Source organism: Mycteria americana, chromosome 11, assembly GCF_035582795.1.
Source record: "Mycteria americana isolate JAX WOST 10 ecotype Jacksonville Zoo and Gardens chromosome 11, USCA_MyAme_1.0, whole genome shotgun sequence".
Lineage (NCBI taxonomy): Eukaryota > Metazoa > Chordata > Aves > Ciconiiformes > Ciconiidae > Mycteria > Mycteria americana.
In genome coordinates, this window is record NC_134375.1 from 23158040 (window position 1) to 23175218 (window position 17179).

General features: G+C 40.8%; 1 protein-coding gene and 1 long non-coding RNA gene across 2 annotated transcripts in view; both read left to right on the plus strand.

The window, feature by feature from the left end:
* The first annotated feature begins 734 nt into the window (after window positions 1–734).
* Window positions 735–13374, plus strand: SEC61A1 (SEC61 translocon subunit alpha 1). Its single transcript, XM_075513671.1, has 12 exons — window positions 735–862; window positions 2436–2503; window positions 3196–3261; window positions 3363–3441; window positions 4380–4511; window positions 5305–5414; window positions 5620–5773; window positions 6744–6904; window positions 7558–7755; window positions 8173–8364; window positions 9979–10055; window positions 11008–13374. Exons 1-12 carry the CDS (start codon window positions 856–858, stop codon window positions 11192–11194), a joined length of 1431 nt encoding a protein of 476 aa, XP_075369786.1. The 5' UTR covers window positions 735–855; the 3' UTR covers window positions 11195–13374.
* A 609-nt stretch (window positions 13375–13983) lies between these two features.
* LOC142415692 (uncharacterized) overlaps window positions 13984–17179 on the plus strand; it is a 33728-nt gene continuing 30532 nt past the window's right edge. The window contains exons 1-2 of the long non-coding RNA XR_012777511.1: window positions 13984–14130; window positions 14625–14821. This is a non-coding gene — a long non-coding RNA (uncharacterized LOC142415692). The remainder of the gene's footprint in view (window positions 14131–14624; window positions 14822–17179) is intronic.

Here is a 17179-nt window from a genome sequence, read left to right on the forward strand (position 1 = left end):
TGGAAAGCACACAGGACATTATGTGATTTTCAGAAAGAAACACCTTCAGCAGTAAGCCAACGTGAACACATGTCACTTGTTCTTGCTCCTGGGTGATACAGTGAGATGTTGATGTACCATGACTTCTTTGACACGTGGCACAATGTTTCACATTTTCACCAATGTTTCATATTTTATTAGAAGCCCAGCTCGACCTGGGTGTGTTAAACCCAGCCTCAAGTGCGCAGTGACTGGGTGACACCACTGGCTGCCATTTTGTGGGGGGGGGTCCAGGGAGTTTCTTACTGCAGAGAAAGGCCTAAAACATTCCACTATAAAAACACAAAAGCAGGAAATAAATTTTAAGTGCTTACTTCTGTATTTATCTATCGAAATCTCTTAAACCAACGTTACGATTTCTGGTAGCTAAAACATGCGTTCCTCAAAATAACCTACGACCTCAACGCCTCGCCAAAGCCCTTCCCAGGTGCCACTCCGACACCTCATTAAGATGGCGGCCGGGGGCCAAGACTACAACTCCCAGCAAGCCGCGCCCCACCGCGTCATCTGATTGGTCGCGTAGACCCAAGAAAAGCCAATAAGCATCAAGGGCCCGCCTTAGAGGGCGTAGTTCCCTCTGGGTGTCCAGCAGCAGTGCATGATGGGAGTTGTAGGCGCTTTGCCGTGGCGGCGGCGGAGGGCGGTGGTTGCTGGGGTACGGCCCGGGCGACGGCGCCTGCGCAGTGGCGGCGGCGCCCCGCGAACCCGGCGCGTGGCAGGAAGCGGAAGGGGGCGGCGGGGCTCAATCCCTGACGTGTCTCTCCGAGGCAGCCGCCGCCGCCACCGCTCGCTCTTTGCTCCCGTCCGGCGGCCGCCATGGGCAGTGAGTACCGGGGCGTCTCGGCCGGGCGGCGGCGGCAGGCCGCGGAAAGGGAAGGGAGGGGAGGGGAGGGGAGTGGCGTTGCGTTTCCGCGGGGTGCGTGACTGCCAGGGGGCCGCGGCTCGGCCACCGGCTCCCCTTTCACAAGCACCCGGGGACGGGCCCTCCTCATGGGCGGCGCGGCGGCCCGTTCCCCCCCGCCGCCTCTGAGGGGCCGCCGCCCTGCCCTCGCCCGCCGGCCCCCAGTCCGGGCCCACGGCCCTCGGGGCTGCCCGCCGGCGGCGGCACTCCCTCCGTGGCCAGCCCTGTGCGGGTTTCCCTTCCTCTGCTTTGGAGACTCCCTCTGGATTTTTTTTTTCCCTCCCTCTCGCGGTTAAAGGTCCCGTTTCCTGGTTATGGCAGATCTCCCCAGGGAAGGGAGCTTGCTCTGTGATGCCCGGTGGCCGGGCCGCTCCGCCGGGCGGGCTCTGTCGAGCCTGGCCACCCCAGGTACCGAGGCAGGGAGAGATGGGCTGTCACCTTGGTCATTGGTCACAACGCTTTAAGCCAAAAAATCAATGGCGTTGTCAGAGTAAACGATAAACAGTGATCTGCAGCCTAGAATTAATCCGAGTGAATGGAAGTCTTTAGAGTCTGCTCCCTCGAGGAAGAGCTGCTTGAAAAGCATCTGGGTCAATCTGTATGTTATTGTAGATGTAGGAGAGAATCACGATCTGGTTTAAGTTCAAAACCACAATTCAGTGTAATTCTTTGGGCAATTAATAGTTTGAAATTAAGTAAATAGTTTTTATGGGCTGGTCTTAAAGCGTTACAAGATTAACACTAAAGTTGTTGCCTTCCACAGAGAGTGGAAAACCACCAGTAGTTTCAGTTCTTCTGCGTTGTCGTACACTTTTTAATTCAACTCAGTCCAAAACACGTGTGCAGTCTTAGATTTGTCTTAAGAAGTTCAGCATTCGCTCTGTTCAAGATCAGATCTCTCTGCTCATAGGAGAACTTGTGACTTCGCAGATACCCTCTTCTTTTGTATGCTTTTTCTAAGACTGAGACAATTATGACTTTTCTGATCCAAGGATGCGGCATTTTGACTAGAAGGCGATCATTGCATGAGGCGTTCTGTAAAGTAACTTGAATTGTTGCTTATGAAGAGTGTGTAGGAATTTTGAAGCTGTATGGCCCAAAAGTAACCTCTGAGTTAAAACTATCTTGGGTATTGTATTTCTCAAATATCAGGCTAGGGGAGAAGCTCTTATGAAATTTTTCAAATGTATTGATAAACTTGTGCTAAACAATGGCAAGGGGTTTTTGCGCTGTCAACCTACTTGGTAAAAGGAGAAAACTCCTTGACATTTTTTTTTTCTATTTCCTCTCCATATTGTACTTATACAGAGGTTCGGCTAGTAAGATGTATTTAGACCAGATAAGAATTTAATCTAAAAAAACCCCAACAAACCTTTGTCCCTAATTGGAACTTTTAACATATAACCTATGTGTCCAAATTCAATTTTACTTGAGCTTTTCCCAGTGTTTTTTGTATCTGTGTGTTCACTTTGTCTTTTAACTAATTTCCTTACAGTAAAATTTCTTGAAGTAATCAAGCCCTTCTGTGTTATCTTGCCTGAAATCCAAAAGCCAGAACGGAAGGTAAGCTAATAAAATTCTCTTTATAGGTCTATATTTGTGTAGTATAAAATGTTTACAGCTTAGTTTGCACTTGTGGGATTTTGGGTTTTTTTTTCTCCTTGGGAGAATGGCAGTTTTATAGACATTTGTTTCTAGTGGAGTGCTTGTCTAGTACATCCTGTACTCTGGATATGGTTGTACAAGAATATATTTGCTGGTAAATGCACTTGTGCAGAAGCGGTTATGCCGTAGCAGTGAGTGGTGAGATGTTGAAAGGAGTACGTATTGGAGTGTAAACTAGAGTAGTTTAAAATAGCAACTTGAAAAATCTTTGCTTCTTAAGTTCTAAGCTAAGATTGTTTGCAAAGATAAGCTTCTCTGTATTATTTTTTTTTTTTCCACACCAGAAGCTCTTTCTTGTGAAAATGTAAGACTCATTTCTGTGGAAGTACTAGAATTACCTTCCATTGGTGTGAGCTTGTTTATTTGGATTAAAGTTTCTATAAAGCTTTGTCATTTTGTTTGGCCTTACATAGTATAAAAGGGATGAAGAGTGAGTTATTTTCTTTAGGATGTCTGGTACTTTGTCCCTTCGCAAGAAGATGAAGTGCGCTTTAGCTACTATGAAAGTTTGCCTGATTGACTAGATCTTGTTATCTTGGCAGCTTTATCATCTTTGGTTGTTGTTGTGGTTTGTTTTTTTTCCCCTTTAGATTCAGTTTAAGGAAAAGGTACTATGGACAGCTATCACACTCTTCATCTTTTTAGTATGCTGCCAGGTATGTTTCTTTCCCTTGTTTTTAAGGAAGAGCTGAAATGTTTAAAGGATGTTATGAAGTCTCTAATTTAATCCTGTTTCCTCTGTTGGTTGGAAATGCAGATTCCCTTGTTTGGTATCATGTCATCAGACTCAGCAGATCCTTTCTACTGGATGAGAGTGATTTTGGCATCAAATAGAGGTATGGTCAGTCTTTCAGGAGGGAATTGTTTTATCTTGGAACAAAACATTTTTGGACTTGTTTTAACATTGCACTCTATTTTAACAAAGATAAAAACTGAAGTAGAGAGGGAAAAGTCATGTTATATATTATGTAAAATCATAAACCAATGTGGCATTGGGAAAGGCACAACCTTGTGCACAAAATGAGTTTACGGTTGGCTGTGTGCATTCTATTATATGTACAAAATTTAAGGAGTATTTTGGAGGGAAAAGGGCTAGGGAAGAGACAGTTCCTAATTACCTGCATCACTGCTGTTGCCATCTTCTGTATATATTTCAAGCTTTTTGATTTGTGTTTCAAACCATATTACATGTTGTGGTTTTCTGTTGTGGTTTTCTGGGTGACATCTTTGAGTCTGCCTCACAGAAGATTAAAATTCATGATAGTTTGTATAAATCTCAGTTTCTTGTAGAGGCTTTGTAATGCAGGTATGAATCAAGAATGGTGACAGTTCACTTTGTCATTATATATTATTTGGGCTATCTATCAGTTTCTGTCATAATGAGATGTGCATATATGCATCCCTGCAACTTGGTGCACTCCTGAGAAAAGTTTGGGTTTTCCTGTTTAAAATCATGAATAATAAAGTGACTGATTGCCAAAGGTAGAAAGCAAATTCCTACCTTGTTTTATGCAGAGTAAATCTGTTCCTGACAGCAAAAGTCTTTTTCAGCGAACGTAGTTTTCAAGGTACTGAGAAGTGCTGCATTACTTACCAGACTGACTTTTAACAAGCTTCTTTTATCATTGAAACCTTCTGCATTTATGGAGATTTGGAGTTTTATATCTTCTCCATCATGATGTAAGGGGTGGAAAAAACAAACTTTGAACTTCAAAGGTGCCTGGGTATGGTACGCCCCATTATTTTCTTTCATTGTTCTTCCTGTGTCTGGCAGGTACGTTGATGGAGCTGGGTATTTCACCTATTGTCACTTCTGGGCTCATCATGCAGCTCTTGGCAGGTGCCAAGATAATTGAAGTTGGTGACACCCCAAAGGACAGAGCTCTCTTCAACGGAGCACAGAAATGTAAGTAACAGCTGATATTAAAGGCTGATGAGTATCGAACCCTAACAATAGGAAGCGTAAACTTGCCATGTGATGAATGCTGGAGTCAGATATATGGGTTTCTGTCGTGCTGTGTGTTCATGTTGTGCTACAGATTTCTGTATTTCATTAGTCTTTTTCTGACTGCTCTCTGGCTTGTTAGCTGTTAAGCTTCAGGTAGGTTTGTAGAGGAAAAGTATCTGCAATTGGCATTGCTGCTGTAATCTCATCGGGTAAACTAAGCAATATGTAGACTGTGGGGACCCAACCTTTGAACTGTGCTGGTCAGTGTTAACCTAAACAGTTGATTAAGATGTTGTAGTTGTTTTTACCTTGCAGTTTCAAGCATGGCTCTTTCTTAGTAATAAGAGATCTCTGTGCTCACTTGATAAATGGCTTTTAGAAAAATTTGAGTATTCTTTAGCTATTTTGTGCTGTACCACACTACTTACTGATCTGTTTTTACTGGGGAAAAAAAGAATCATAAATTGCTAAGATAGTGTCTTAACACTCTCAGAGTTTTCAATATCTAAAGCAATCTTCAGTAACCAAACCCACTTGCTTCTAAGTGTAGTTGTTTTTGAAGCGTCTATGTGTATTTGTATTTTCAGTGCCAGATTTCAGACAACAAACTTAACTTGCCCTTGAATTTAAACATCCTGTGACTTATGTATTCTTTCCCAACTTTCTCTACAAAGAAGTGATTTATATTTCTCTAATTGCCCACTGACATAAATCTCCAGAACAAATACATACTTTTTCTTGTATTCTACAGTGTTTGGAATGATCATTACCATCGGACAGTCTATTGTCTATGTAATGACTGGAATGTATGGAGACCCATCTGAGATGGGTGCTGGTATCTGCTTGCTCATCACAATTCAGGTAATTTCTAGTCCTCTACTTATTCTCCCTCTGAAAGAATCAAAACATCAGTCTTACGGACTGCCTGCCCCGCATGCAGAGAAAAAAGATCAAAGCATGCCTGCTTCCTCATATATATAGTCTTTCCTTATCTTTTAGTACAATTAATTTTTTACAAAAATTAAAAAGGGATGGGACTAACGCTGTAGTTCTTTTTTTACTGTAGCTTTTTGTTGCTGGATTGATAGTTCTGCTGTTGGATGAGCTCCTACAGAAAGGATATGGCCTTGGTTCTGGCATCTCTCTCTTCATTGCTACCAATATCTGTGAGACTATTGTGTGGAAGGCATTCAGTCCCACCACGGTGAACACAGGGCGAGGTAATACGGCATAGTTCATTTTCTTTACTTGCCTTAGGATTGAATTATTTATCAAATGAAACAGAAAACCAAGTAGCTTCCCTCCATATTCTTTTAAAATTCCACCTCTTTACATTCTTATATAGAATAGTACAATGATCATTTAAAATAGAAAAATGTCAGTTGTAGAAAAGTCTTAGTTCGGTACAAAAAAGCTAAATCTTTTTTTTTCAGTATGTTAACTTAAATGGCAAATGCTGTTACTAGCATCTTAGCTATGTAGTTGCCATGTAGTGAATCTTGTTAATACAGCGAGTGCTCCTATGCAAGGAGCAAGTACAAAGATACTTCGTTTAAATTTTGTAGTATCTCTCAAGATATTTCCTCCACTTGAATTTCTTACAGTGCCTCCATTAAAACTCGATAATGGTAGACTCCTGTTGTATTGCGGCTGCTGCCCAACTTACTAACAAATATCATCTGTTTCTTTCTGCTCCTTGCATGTTTTGCTCTTTGCCCCAAAGACCTTATTCTCCAAACCTGACAGGAGGTGATCTTATTTGGTGCTGTATAGTAGAAAACATAAGTGAGGTTATCACATTTGCTGTAATACAAACAAATAACTAGTGTCTCATCATGAATGATTCTAGAAAGCATGCTGCCTCCTGCATTTAATTTAATTTTATTAAATTGGGGAAGAACTTGGTGAATGTCGATGTTTCTAGAGACCAATAAAGTTATCCCATTTGATTCTTGGGTTGTGATTTAGTTTCTAGGCCACTACAGGGGGATTTAAAAAAAATCTTGGAAATAACGTAGCTGATATGAAGGATGACGGTAGTAAAAGGCTGAGAGCATGCTCAAGATGAAAAAGACTTGCAGAAATCCTCTTCTGAATCTTGTAGTTCAGAAGTATGTCTAAGGAGACAAAGCACTGAAGTTTGGAGATAATCACAGCACACCTAACTTGGTTTTTCTTTTCCTTTCCAAGGCATGGAATTCGAGGGAGCCATCATTGCTCTGTTCCATCTTCTGGCTACTCGTACAGACAAAGTCAGAGCTCTTCGTGAGGCCTTTTACCGTCAGAATCTGCCCAACCTTATGAATCTGATTGCCACCATCTTTGTCTTTGCTATTGTAATTTATTTCCAGGTCAGTTGGAATAAAGAGGACTGTAAAACTGTTTATATGGAAGTAGATCTGTAATCTGCTTCCTTCTCCAGGAAACTATATTTCCACTTTCTAGTGCCTTCAGAAGACTTGCTGTTGTACCTGCAACATCTGGATGTTCATTTAACACTAGCTTCTCTTAATCAGTTTCCACGCTTACTGTTGCCACACAAAAGTCTTGAGACCTACTTTGGTCTCTGAAAAAAAACCAGATGAATGTATACATGTAATATTGCCTAACCCAAATGCTATTGCTTTTTGCTGGAAAATACTTTGAAGTCTTTAAGCCTGAATGTCTCTTACTGTTTGTTGCAGCAAACTGCTGAAGAATATAGAAAGTTTTAATGTTTCTTTTCCTGGATGCTATGTTCAGTCTTCTTGAAACTTCAGATTTCTTCTGATGTCTCCATCTTTCATACCTTGTTTATGTGTGAGTTTAGACAACCCTGCAGGCTTCCAGGCCCTTTGCAGAAGTGTTTGCATAGATAGCCCTCTGGGTAAAGTATGTGTAGTTGCACAAAATGATTGCAGGTTTTTTTTCTGATGCTGTCAAGGCTCTGCACTTACAATTTATGACCTGTGGTATGAGTTCATGTCCAGATATAATGGGGGACTTTCTTTTGAAAACTTTTCAGGGCTTCAGAGTGGATCTTCCTATCAAATCTGCTCGCTACCGTGGCCAGTACAACACCTACCCTATCAAGCTGTTCTATACATCCAACATTCCCATTATTCTTCAGTCCGCCCTGGTGTCAAACTTGTACGTCATCTCCCAGATGCTTTCTGCTCGCTTCAGTGGCAACTTACTGGTTAGCCTGCTGGGCACTTGGTCTGTGAGTATGCCTTCTAATTTTGCATACAGCTTTATAAAAGCACCATTAAAATGCATGGTTGAAGAGATGGTCTCTCTAAATATTAAGGCACACTTCTACAGGCGGTCATGTACACTGAAACTCCTAAATTAGTAATTTGTTTAAATTAATGGTAGAGTACCTACTGTGATGAGTGTAGATGTTTAGTCTCCACTTACCTTTTACCTTGGGCTGTTCTTTGCTGTCCTAGGTATTTTTGCTGTTCCTTATTGTATTCCATTTCCACTCCATAAACTGCTTGTGATAGTAAAGTTGAGTCTTTGTGTGATGCTGTAGTGGTACTGATATACAGTGACATGAAGGTGATATAAACCCAGGCTTAGCTTAATGGCTAAGAAATAGTGAGAAAGTTGGTGACTGCTTGCTTCCTTCTTCTAGGACACGTCATCTGGAGGCCCTGCTCGTGCTTACCCAGTTGGTGGACTTTGTTATTATCTGTCACCTCCAGAGTCCTTTTCTTCAGTGTTAGAAGACCCTGTACATGCAGTTGTTTATATTGTATTTATGTTGGGCTCCTGTGCTTTCTTCTCTAAGACATGGATTGAAGTCTCTGGCTCCTCTGCCAAAGATGTAAGTTTAAAATTATAAATTATGTAAGCTTACATGATGAAAAGAGATGGGCTGTTGTAAGAATAAGGCTGACTCTCTTCTGAAATAGCTGTTATGCTGGTAATCTTGTTGGTAGTATTTATTGTTTGTATAAACAATGACTGTGTCTTTTTTGTAAGCGGGGAGGATGAGGGCAGAATGGGGGTGATTTTTTCCCTGTTTTTTTAACTGCTTTTTCAAAAACAGCAACAACAAAACTCAAATTACGGCTTTCATTGGCATTAGGAAACTTTGAACATTGCTATGTAAGATCTGATCAGTGTGAGGGCAGGCAGGGTAACAGGAAAGGTAGAAACTCCTTTGGTGCCAAATGACAGATGCACCGTCTGCAAGGCACTTGCCACTTAAGAACTTGCAGGTAAAGCGTGAATACCCGTGCCTGGCATAGAGAGTTCTGAACTTCTTTTTGGGGCAGACTAACTAGAGGTTGTTATTTTAAACTTGAGAGTGCTGATAACAGAGCACATAGTGCAGTGCATTAATGTACCTGAGTCTAGCTTCTCAAAATTTCCATTTGCTACAGGATATTTGATATTCAGCAACTATATCATTCTGAAATTGGAATTGGAAAACAAGAAGGAAAATAGTTGTCATCGTGGTATGTTTGTATTGTGTGGTTTTGGGTAGGAAATCAAGTTTGGCAGCCATATGGAACGGTTTAATCCATTCTTTAACAAATATGTAATAGTTGCACAGTTACTGTAACAGCGTGAGCACTCTCTTGTTTTGGACTTGCATCTAGCTGCTTGTTGTCAGGCATGCAGGGAGGTACTCGCAGCCATGTATAGCCAGATTTTTCTTTCAGTATAAACTAACATACAGCTTTTAACACTTTAATATACTTTCCTAATACTGAATAAAACTATTGTAAGTCCATGTAAACAAGGTCAGAAGTAAGAATCGATAAATCATAACTTAAGTGTTGACTGTATAGTGGAAAACTGGTAGATTAATCATCTGAAAGTGTGTTTTCTCAGTACATTAGATTCAGTGACAAGCACCTTCAGAAATTCCCTGCTAGACTTTCAGTTCCCCTCAGTTGTTAGTAAAATGTTTGCAGGGCTCTATTATAACCCCGTACAATTGCAGAAATCCAATTTAAGAATAATGTTCCAAGAAGGGATTCTTTCTAAGTCATATAGTTTCTACTATGGCCCCACAGTTAGCTCAGTTGAATGTGGGAAACTGAAACAGAATGGACGCTTCATAGGATGATTTTGCTGACATCTGCTGAACCCTAACCGTGAGAAGGGTAGGTGGCAAAACCAGAATTGAATTATGTGTATGAGAGCCTACCAATTTCCAGATTTTCCTTTTCTCAATAGGACTAGAATTATCCAAAAAGCTTTGTGTAATTGACAGTGTGGAAAAGTGCCTGTGACTGCAATCTATCTGAGGTTAAAATACTGGATGTTTTCAGCTTGGATGAATAATAAAAAACAAAACAGTGCAAAAAAAACCCAAACCCACCACCATTTACTGAAATGTCTTGCTTCTGTTTTCCCATAGTACTAAGTTCCGTGGCCTTGGCAAATGACACTAAACTTACTTGCTCCATTCCTTGATCCAATACAGGTTGCCAAACAATTGAAAGAACAACAAATGGTAATGCGAGGCCACAGAGAAACTTCAATGGTACATGAACTAAACAGGTGAGCTACATGTTTCACAGGCTATTTATGCAAAGTGTTATGGGGAAACACACGGCAAATTTTGCTTTGACTTCCACTTTCTAGATCCTAGAACACAGATGTTCTTTCAGCTTCAATGTTACATGCATGAGACATAGAATATTATCTCATTAATGGAAGACTTGTACAGTACAGCGTATTCTTACCTTACAATTAGAGAATGTGCCTTAAATACTGGAACTTGTATTTTCCGGTTACATTTTTCCCATTTTTATACTTTTTATAGGATAGCTACTAATGAGCACCTTAGTGTACTGTACTACTTCAAATCGATGCACAAGTATTTTTTTACGGTAATTTTTAATGTGTTACTATGTCTTGAGTACTGTTTTCATGCAGACCTTGCTTCTAAAACAAGTGGTTACTTAAATCTACTAGGTACAGAGGTAGGCAGGGGTTGGTATCTCTAGGTTTTCTAATCACAGGGTAGGACCTATACACCCTTCATGTTATAGAATTGTTGTCATAACTTTAGATTTCAGGCATCTGCAAATGACTTGAAGAACTAGTAGCCATAAGCTTAATCTTTGCGCTTAATTGCATGGTAGATGTTAATACCTTTTAGCTTAGCATTTTTTCCCTCCAGTCAGGTTGAGCGTTTTATTTCCTTACCTAGTATACTGGCGCTATTGCATGTTCCTTGTCTTGGATCGTAGACCTATGAGAGAAGAGAGTATTCTGCCATTGACTTTTTTCCATTCATGTGGTTTCATTCTTGTTTTTTTAAACGCCTGGTTAGAATATCTCTGTAGTGTTCTTTCTGTTCTCAGTGGGATTGGTTTTCTAGGAAAAAAACCTGCCTCTGATTTAGATACTTTCCATAGATGCCATATACCACTAATCCTAGTATATTTGTTAATATCCTGAGCAAACTCTAATGGCATCTTTTCTGTTCTCATTTTGTGTGTTACAGGTACATCCCTACAGCTGCTGCATTTGGTGGTCTCTGTATTGGTGCCCTCTCTGTGTTGGCAGACTTCCTTGGGGCAATTGGGTCTGGAACTGGAATTTTGCTCGCTGTCACTATCATTTATCAGTACTTTGAAATTTTTGTGAAGGAACAGAGTGAAGTTGGCAGTATGGGAGCTCTTCTTTTCTAAACCTAGCTCCTCATGGACCCAGGAAAGAGGGGAGGAACATTCTCAAAATCTAGCCAGTCAGGTGAAAAGAAGTAACGTAAACTTGATAATGTCATTCTATAGGAACACATATTTTAATAATGTTTCCAAAGCGCATTCCCTTATGTTCAAACTTTTCTAGCATACTGTTTGCATTTTATAAATTGATGAGGAAAAATGTGCAAAAAAACCTTTTTTTAAGAAAATTGTTTTTTAATTATGTGTTAGAAGAATCAACTTTCTGAATTGGATTTAGTTCAATGACTCTTGAAATTTTTTTGAGACCCTTTCAAATTTAGTATACTTGAAGCCTTTACAGGTTTTAATAAATGTTTGTTAAATGAATGTTTGGAAGGGATTTTTTTTCCATTTAACTTGTTCTTGCAGCTCCTCTGCAGTAGTGGTGAGAAAAATTTCTCCCTCTAATGCTCAAGTTCCATAATTATGGTTGTAAGCACAAACAGTGTTTAATATGTTCGGTTTTGTGTTTGGGTTTTTTTTTTTCAGTATGGCAGATTTGGAAGGCAGTTGTTTCTTTTTACTAAATGATATCTCTAATTCCAAATGTTTTGTCTTGTAATTACTACGCCAGACCTTGTCAGATCTTGAATGTTGGCTTGAGACTTAGCAAGTTTCTGTGTAAGAAAGGATTGTGTTCTTTCCCACCACCCCTCCTCCATAAGCAGAAAACTCAGGTCAATCTAGATTCTGCCAGAGTCTGTGCCTAAGAGTTGCACCTTTGAAACTTGGTCATACTGGCAGCTTTGTAAAACCTTCTAACTAGTTTTCATTGCCATTAGTGGTAGTACTTGTAGTTCTGATGCTAGCTGAAAGAAATGGATGTTACGGCTGCTTAGATGCGAATCTGCTTGCGCTCTTCGCTAAAGCTAAGTTTCTCTCATTGATAATAAATTCTGGTCTTGTAGCAATCAGGATGTTACCTGACTACTCATATCTAGGGAATTTTGAGTCTCATTACCACAAAGGAATGTGAAAAGAATGTATGTTACTTGTCTGTTTCTAAAGATCTAGATATGAGACCCTTGTCAGATAGCTCTTACAAGTAGCTCATGTAGAAGGCTTTTCCATCCTATAATCTCATTGACTTGAATGGTGCAGAGAAAAGTACTTTTCTGGAAGGTAGTGCGACTCCTTTTTTTGAAGATCACACCTTCAAATTGGAGAAGTTGCAGTAAAAGGCTTTAATGGACCAAAATAATACTTAATTTTCCATTTTAATGTAGATTGTCAGTACTAATCAGGTGCCTAGGACCAAATGCAAATATTTGTGTACGAGTCTTGTAAATACACTCTTCCTCAATCAGTATTGGACAACGTGGAAACCAGAATGAGGAGTCACGATGTTGGAATGTTTCTCTATGCTGCATCAGCATGCCTTCTGTGCATTTTTGCATGTTGGGCTGACAGTATATGACTTCCTGTTTCTGCTTGGAGTGATGGGACTCTGTTACTTACCCAAGGAGCACAGATGACATCCAGAAGCCCTTGTTAATGCACTGAGCTCAAATACCAAATGCATGAGAAATCTGCAAATTTGGAATGAGATACACCTATCAATAAAAGTGAAACTCCTCGGGTGAGGATCACAATTGGAAAAAGAACAAAAGTATTGGGATAAAGTATCCGGGAAATGCTCACTACCAACCATTCGCTATTACTTCACACTACGTTCAATATTTTTTCTGTCTTTCATAAAGTACTAGTATGCCACAGCACAATTTTGATGTGAAATAAGGGACAGTTAAAAAGTGACTTTAAAGGAGAGGGAAGGAGCGTGGTGTGGTGGTTCTGCTTTGGGGATTTTGTTGTTGTTGTTGTTTTTCCAGGAAGCCCAATACAAATTTTGTTTTGAAATAAAAAGAACTCCACTTTTGGGCACGCAGCTCTGGCTGGGCTGGGGCTGTACTTGTATTCTCGGTCATATCATCTGTTTGAACTGGGTGCAGTTTAGACCGTTGGCTCTTCAGTGTCTAAGCAGCACTTGTTCTATGCATCTGTATTTTTGTTTAGTGGTGAAATCTTTGTTATCAAGCAGCTATGTCCTCGAAGCAGGACCTGCTGATCATACAGTGGATGTTCACAAAAAGAAATAATGCCTAAACAATCTGCTTTATAATGAAATAAAGTACATTTTTGGAGCTAATGCTTGGCTTTCAGTGCTTTGAATACTGTTACAATTCTAACACTTGCAGAGTAACGTTACGTGCCTACGAGACTGTGAAAGTGATCCCTCTCAAACACAAACCAGCTGTTTAGAGTGTCAGTGTAAAATAAAGACAAATTGTGTTTGCTCCAAGGTCTTCTCTCAACAATAGGTTGCCAAAATAACAGAACCTTAACCATTCCTCTGGGCTTTCCTGTTCCAGAAGACTGCAATTCAAAAGGCGCTGCACAAGTAAATAGTGGGAGAGTGAGGTAATGATCCATCAGTTTAACAAAAACTGTATTGCCATATGAAGTACAGTGCCAGTCTTTTTGTAGCATGATAGTAGTATCAGGATATTAATTGAACCAACAAAACTCAAAGCTGATGATATTCCCAATATTGTTTTGCCCCTGAGTTTTTAAATTTAACTTGGAGTGAAAAATTTTATCTTCCTCCTGAATAGGAATATACTAGTACTTAAAAGCAAGTTTATTTAAAATACTGGTACTGGATGCAAGAAGTTTGGCCAAGATTTTGGTCGTGTCTGAAGTCGTTTTAAACAACAGCTTGATTTCTCCCTTGCTGTTTTATTTCTCCCCAGGAAACTTGCATTCATAACTGTGGTTGCTGTAGGAATATTATGTCATCACAGATACGATCACTGAAGTCACTGTAGATGTGATGAGTTACCTGCAAGACAGCTAGGTGAAATACCAACACCAAGGCAAAGTCTGACATCCTCTTTCTGCTGGTAGTATTTTAAGTGCAAAATTCTTTGCGCAGCCTTTTCTTCCGCACCGTAGATATCATGTGAAAGCTTGCGCCATAGCACTTAAGTGCTGGGTGTTTGATTTTTGTCCCTGTCGCCATTATTTAGGAAGCCTTAAAAATAATCTGGTTTATTCTAGTTCATTTATTCCTAGGGCCTATCTCCATATAATTTTGAGGTGGCAAACAAAGGGACTTTTTTCTTAATTCCTTGAACATTTTGTTGTTGGGTGTGGTTTTTGGGGGGTTTTTTTTGGTTTTTTGTTTTTAAATTCCTTTTGGCTGCAACTATAAATGTTGTTGCTTTACTCTGTGAAACATTTCATGGCTGTGCTCCCTTGATTCTGTCTGGGGATAACCCTGTCCCTGTACTGTAAACAGACTGTGATTTCTGAAATAGATTTCTCAGCCAGCTTTTGGTAAAGGAGGAAGCCAAGTGGCCTAGTAACTGCTTTTCCTAATTGTTCTCTCTTGCAGCAAGGAATAATAAGCTTTAGGTGGCCTTCAATTTTATCACCGCTTTGGGGAGTTTCGTAAGGTTTTTGTAAGCTGTTGTTTGCTTACCGACGTGATGTGACACAACCGACAGGTCCTCAATCAGCCCTCGCTGCCTGGAATACTAAAACTGCTTCCTGATGTATCGCTGCGTGCTGAGTGAGTGCACGTTTCCCACAGTGAGTACGCGTCTTTCCAAATACACGATGGGTGCAGGGTGTTATCACCAGTAAAGGAGAGTGCTTTCAGAAAAAGTGTGCAGGGGAGGGAGACCAATGACATTTCTGAAACTCTCTTTTACTTGGTATGCGACTTGGACAGCCTGCCGTCTTCCCTTTCTCTTGCTGCTCCCTCTGCCAGCTTTCTGACATGAAACCCCAGCCTTCGCCGGCTTCCTGCCTAAAAAGGTCACGGTTTGAACCGCGGCCAGCGGCGAGCGGCACTGCTGGCACCTTCCCAGCTGTACGGGGAGATGTGCAGGTGTTCAAACAATGCCTGCTTGTTTAGGGGGGTCTGGGTCTGAAACGTGGGCCCCTCCAGCTTCGCCAAACCTCCCCAAAGGACGGACGCTGGCATGCCAAAGGGGAGCATTTGCCCGCCTGGTGGCAATGTTACACTGCAATTCGAGGCAATTTGGATCAGTGAAACACGTATTAAATCTGTTCCAAATGTGTGTTCGTTCTTTTCCTTTGCTGCTGCGCTGATGGGTGTTGTACAACATAAAAAGTTGGGAGCAGAGTTCGCCAATATTTATTTGTACTTCCTGGAATCAGGGCCAGGATTGAGGTTGTTTTAAGCTGAAATGCTGAAAATGATCATCATCTCCTTTTAGAGAGTTTATAATTATAATATTTTCTAATATTTTTCAAGCATGCTAGGTGTCAAGGGGTAGTTGCTGTTACAGCCACTTAGTCTGCTGAATATTCCTATACTATTTATGCCTAGACTGAGAGAAGTCTATGGGATTGGAAAGAAGACAAAAAAGAAGCATTTAAAACCAAAATCAATATTCTAAGCTGGGGACCTAATTAGTCAGCTAGACTTTAAGCTGCTGTTTTATAATATGCTACCGGATGGATCTGCTAAAATTGAAACTCTTCTGTGGGCCAGGTTCTAGCAATCCTCTGGCTATTGCTAATGTGATGCTAGCCAAGCTGGCAGCGCTTGGCAGAAAGGAAATACCCTGGCAATTGGCACCTCCTTTGGCAGTTGTATCAGAGGGGCTAGAGACTGAATGAGCACAGACATGATACACTTTGTCATCGCAGAGTGGGCTGTCAAGGTCAGAGATGGGACGCCTGCTCCGAGATACTTCTTGTTGGAGAACAAGACAACTGGGCCAGTCAGTTTTCCAGCAATATGAATACCTGAGAGCTTAAAATAGAGGGAACAAAGATGAACAGTTAGGATACAGATTTTTAAAAAGCTGTTTCAGACATTTTTGTACTGCTTTGGAGAAAATCAGGATACATGGCACATATCCCAGATTCCCCTTCTTATATATTAAGGCTAAAGTGGATGGTTCCAAAAATGGTGTGAGCATTGTTGGGGGAATATTAGCTATCTGAAATCTGAGATGAATATTATCCACTTTAATCTGCAGCATGTCTTTAGCCATGTGACATTCTTACAGCTCTGATGCATCTCTTCTGTATACCTGTGGTGTGAAGCTTTAGAAAAGAAAAAGGCATCTCCAGACATATGGGAGAAGGAAACAGAACATTTTGCATGATTAACTTCACTATGTAAGTGTGAATTTCATTTTTGTTTAAATAGCTTTATCTTTTGGCAATGCAAGAACAAGGAATTGCTGCTGCTGCTGGATTCCCAAGGGCTGCAGAACTATGCCTAATGCATCTAGAGCCCTTAAGGGCTCACCATGACCACAAATGTAGTCATTTATTCAATGATTTGGGATTGCAGAGCTCAGCTGCAGAGAGTAACTGGTGGGTGTGTGGTGAGAAGCCATAGCTCTGTGAAGGAATTGTGGGAAGAAGTAATGCAGGAGCCAGTGAGGAGAAGTATCCTTGTGAAGCCAGGATGTGGTGGTATGATGTGCCTGTACTTAAGATGAGTCCATCTCAGAATGCTCTTGAGCTCCAGGATTTTGACGACTGCTGACAACAAATTGTGAGTGCATTGTGCTGATGGGGATGGTGATTAAAATTGCAAAGGGGTAGCTGCCGCTACATCTCCCCAGTAAGAGAAAGCCCAGAATACCTGTGTACTATAGAAATCGATGTTTTGTTTAACCTTGGTATCCCAGCCTGACCTGGTGTTCCCTTTCCGCTCTACAAAGTTTTCTTCGTATTCTGCAAATGTAGAAACTTGTAAGATAGGGAACTGTGTTTGTTAAAAGTCCTTAGAAAAGGAATTAATCTCAGACGTTTGAGGATGGAGCTTGAACAGGTGATCTTTAAGTTATAAGAAAAGCATTTTTTTAACCTCGCCCCTCTTGCTTTGAGTAACTCTTGAAAGGAGGAGAGATTTACGGGGGGGGGTGGAGGGGGTGTTTAACTTCTTTGGGTAGATAGAAA

Bases quoted from the DNA above. Each gene is read 5' to 3' on its own strand.
- SEC61A1 (XM_075513671.1), top strand. The intron at 3,262-3,362 runs GTATGTTTCTTT...TTGGAAATGCAG, and splicing joins TCTTTTTAGTATGCTGCCAG to ATTCCCTTGTTTGGTATCAT. The intron at 6,905-7,557 runs GTCAGTTGGAAT...AAAACTTTTCAG, and splicing joins CTATTGTAATTTATTTCCAG to GGCTTCAGAGTGGATCTTCC.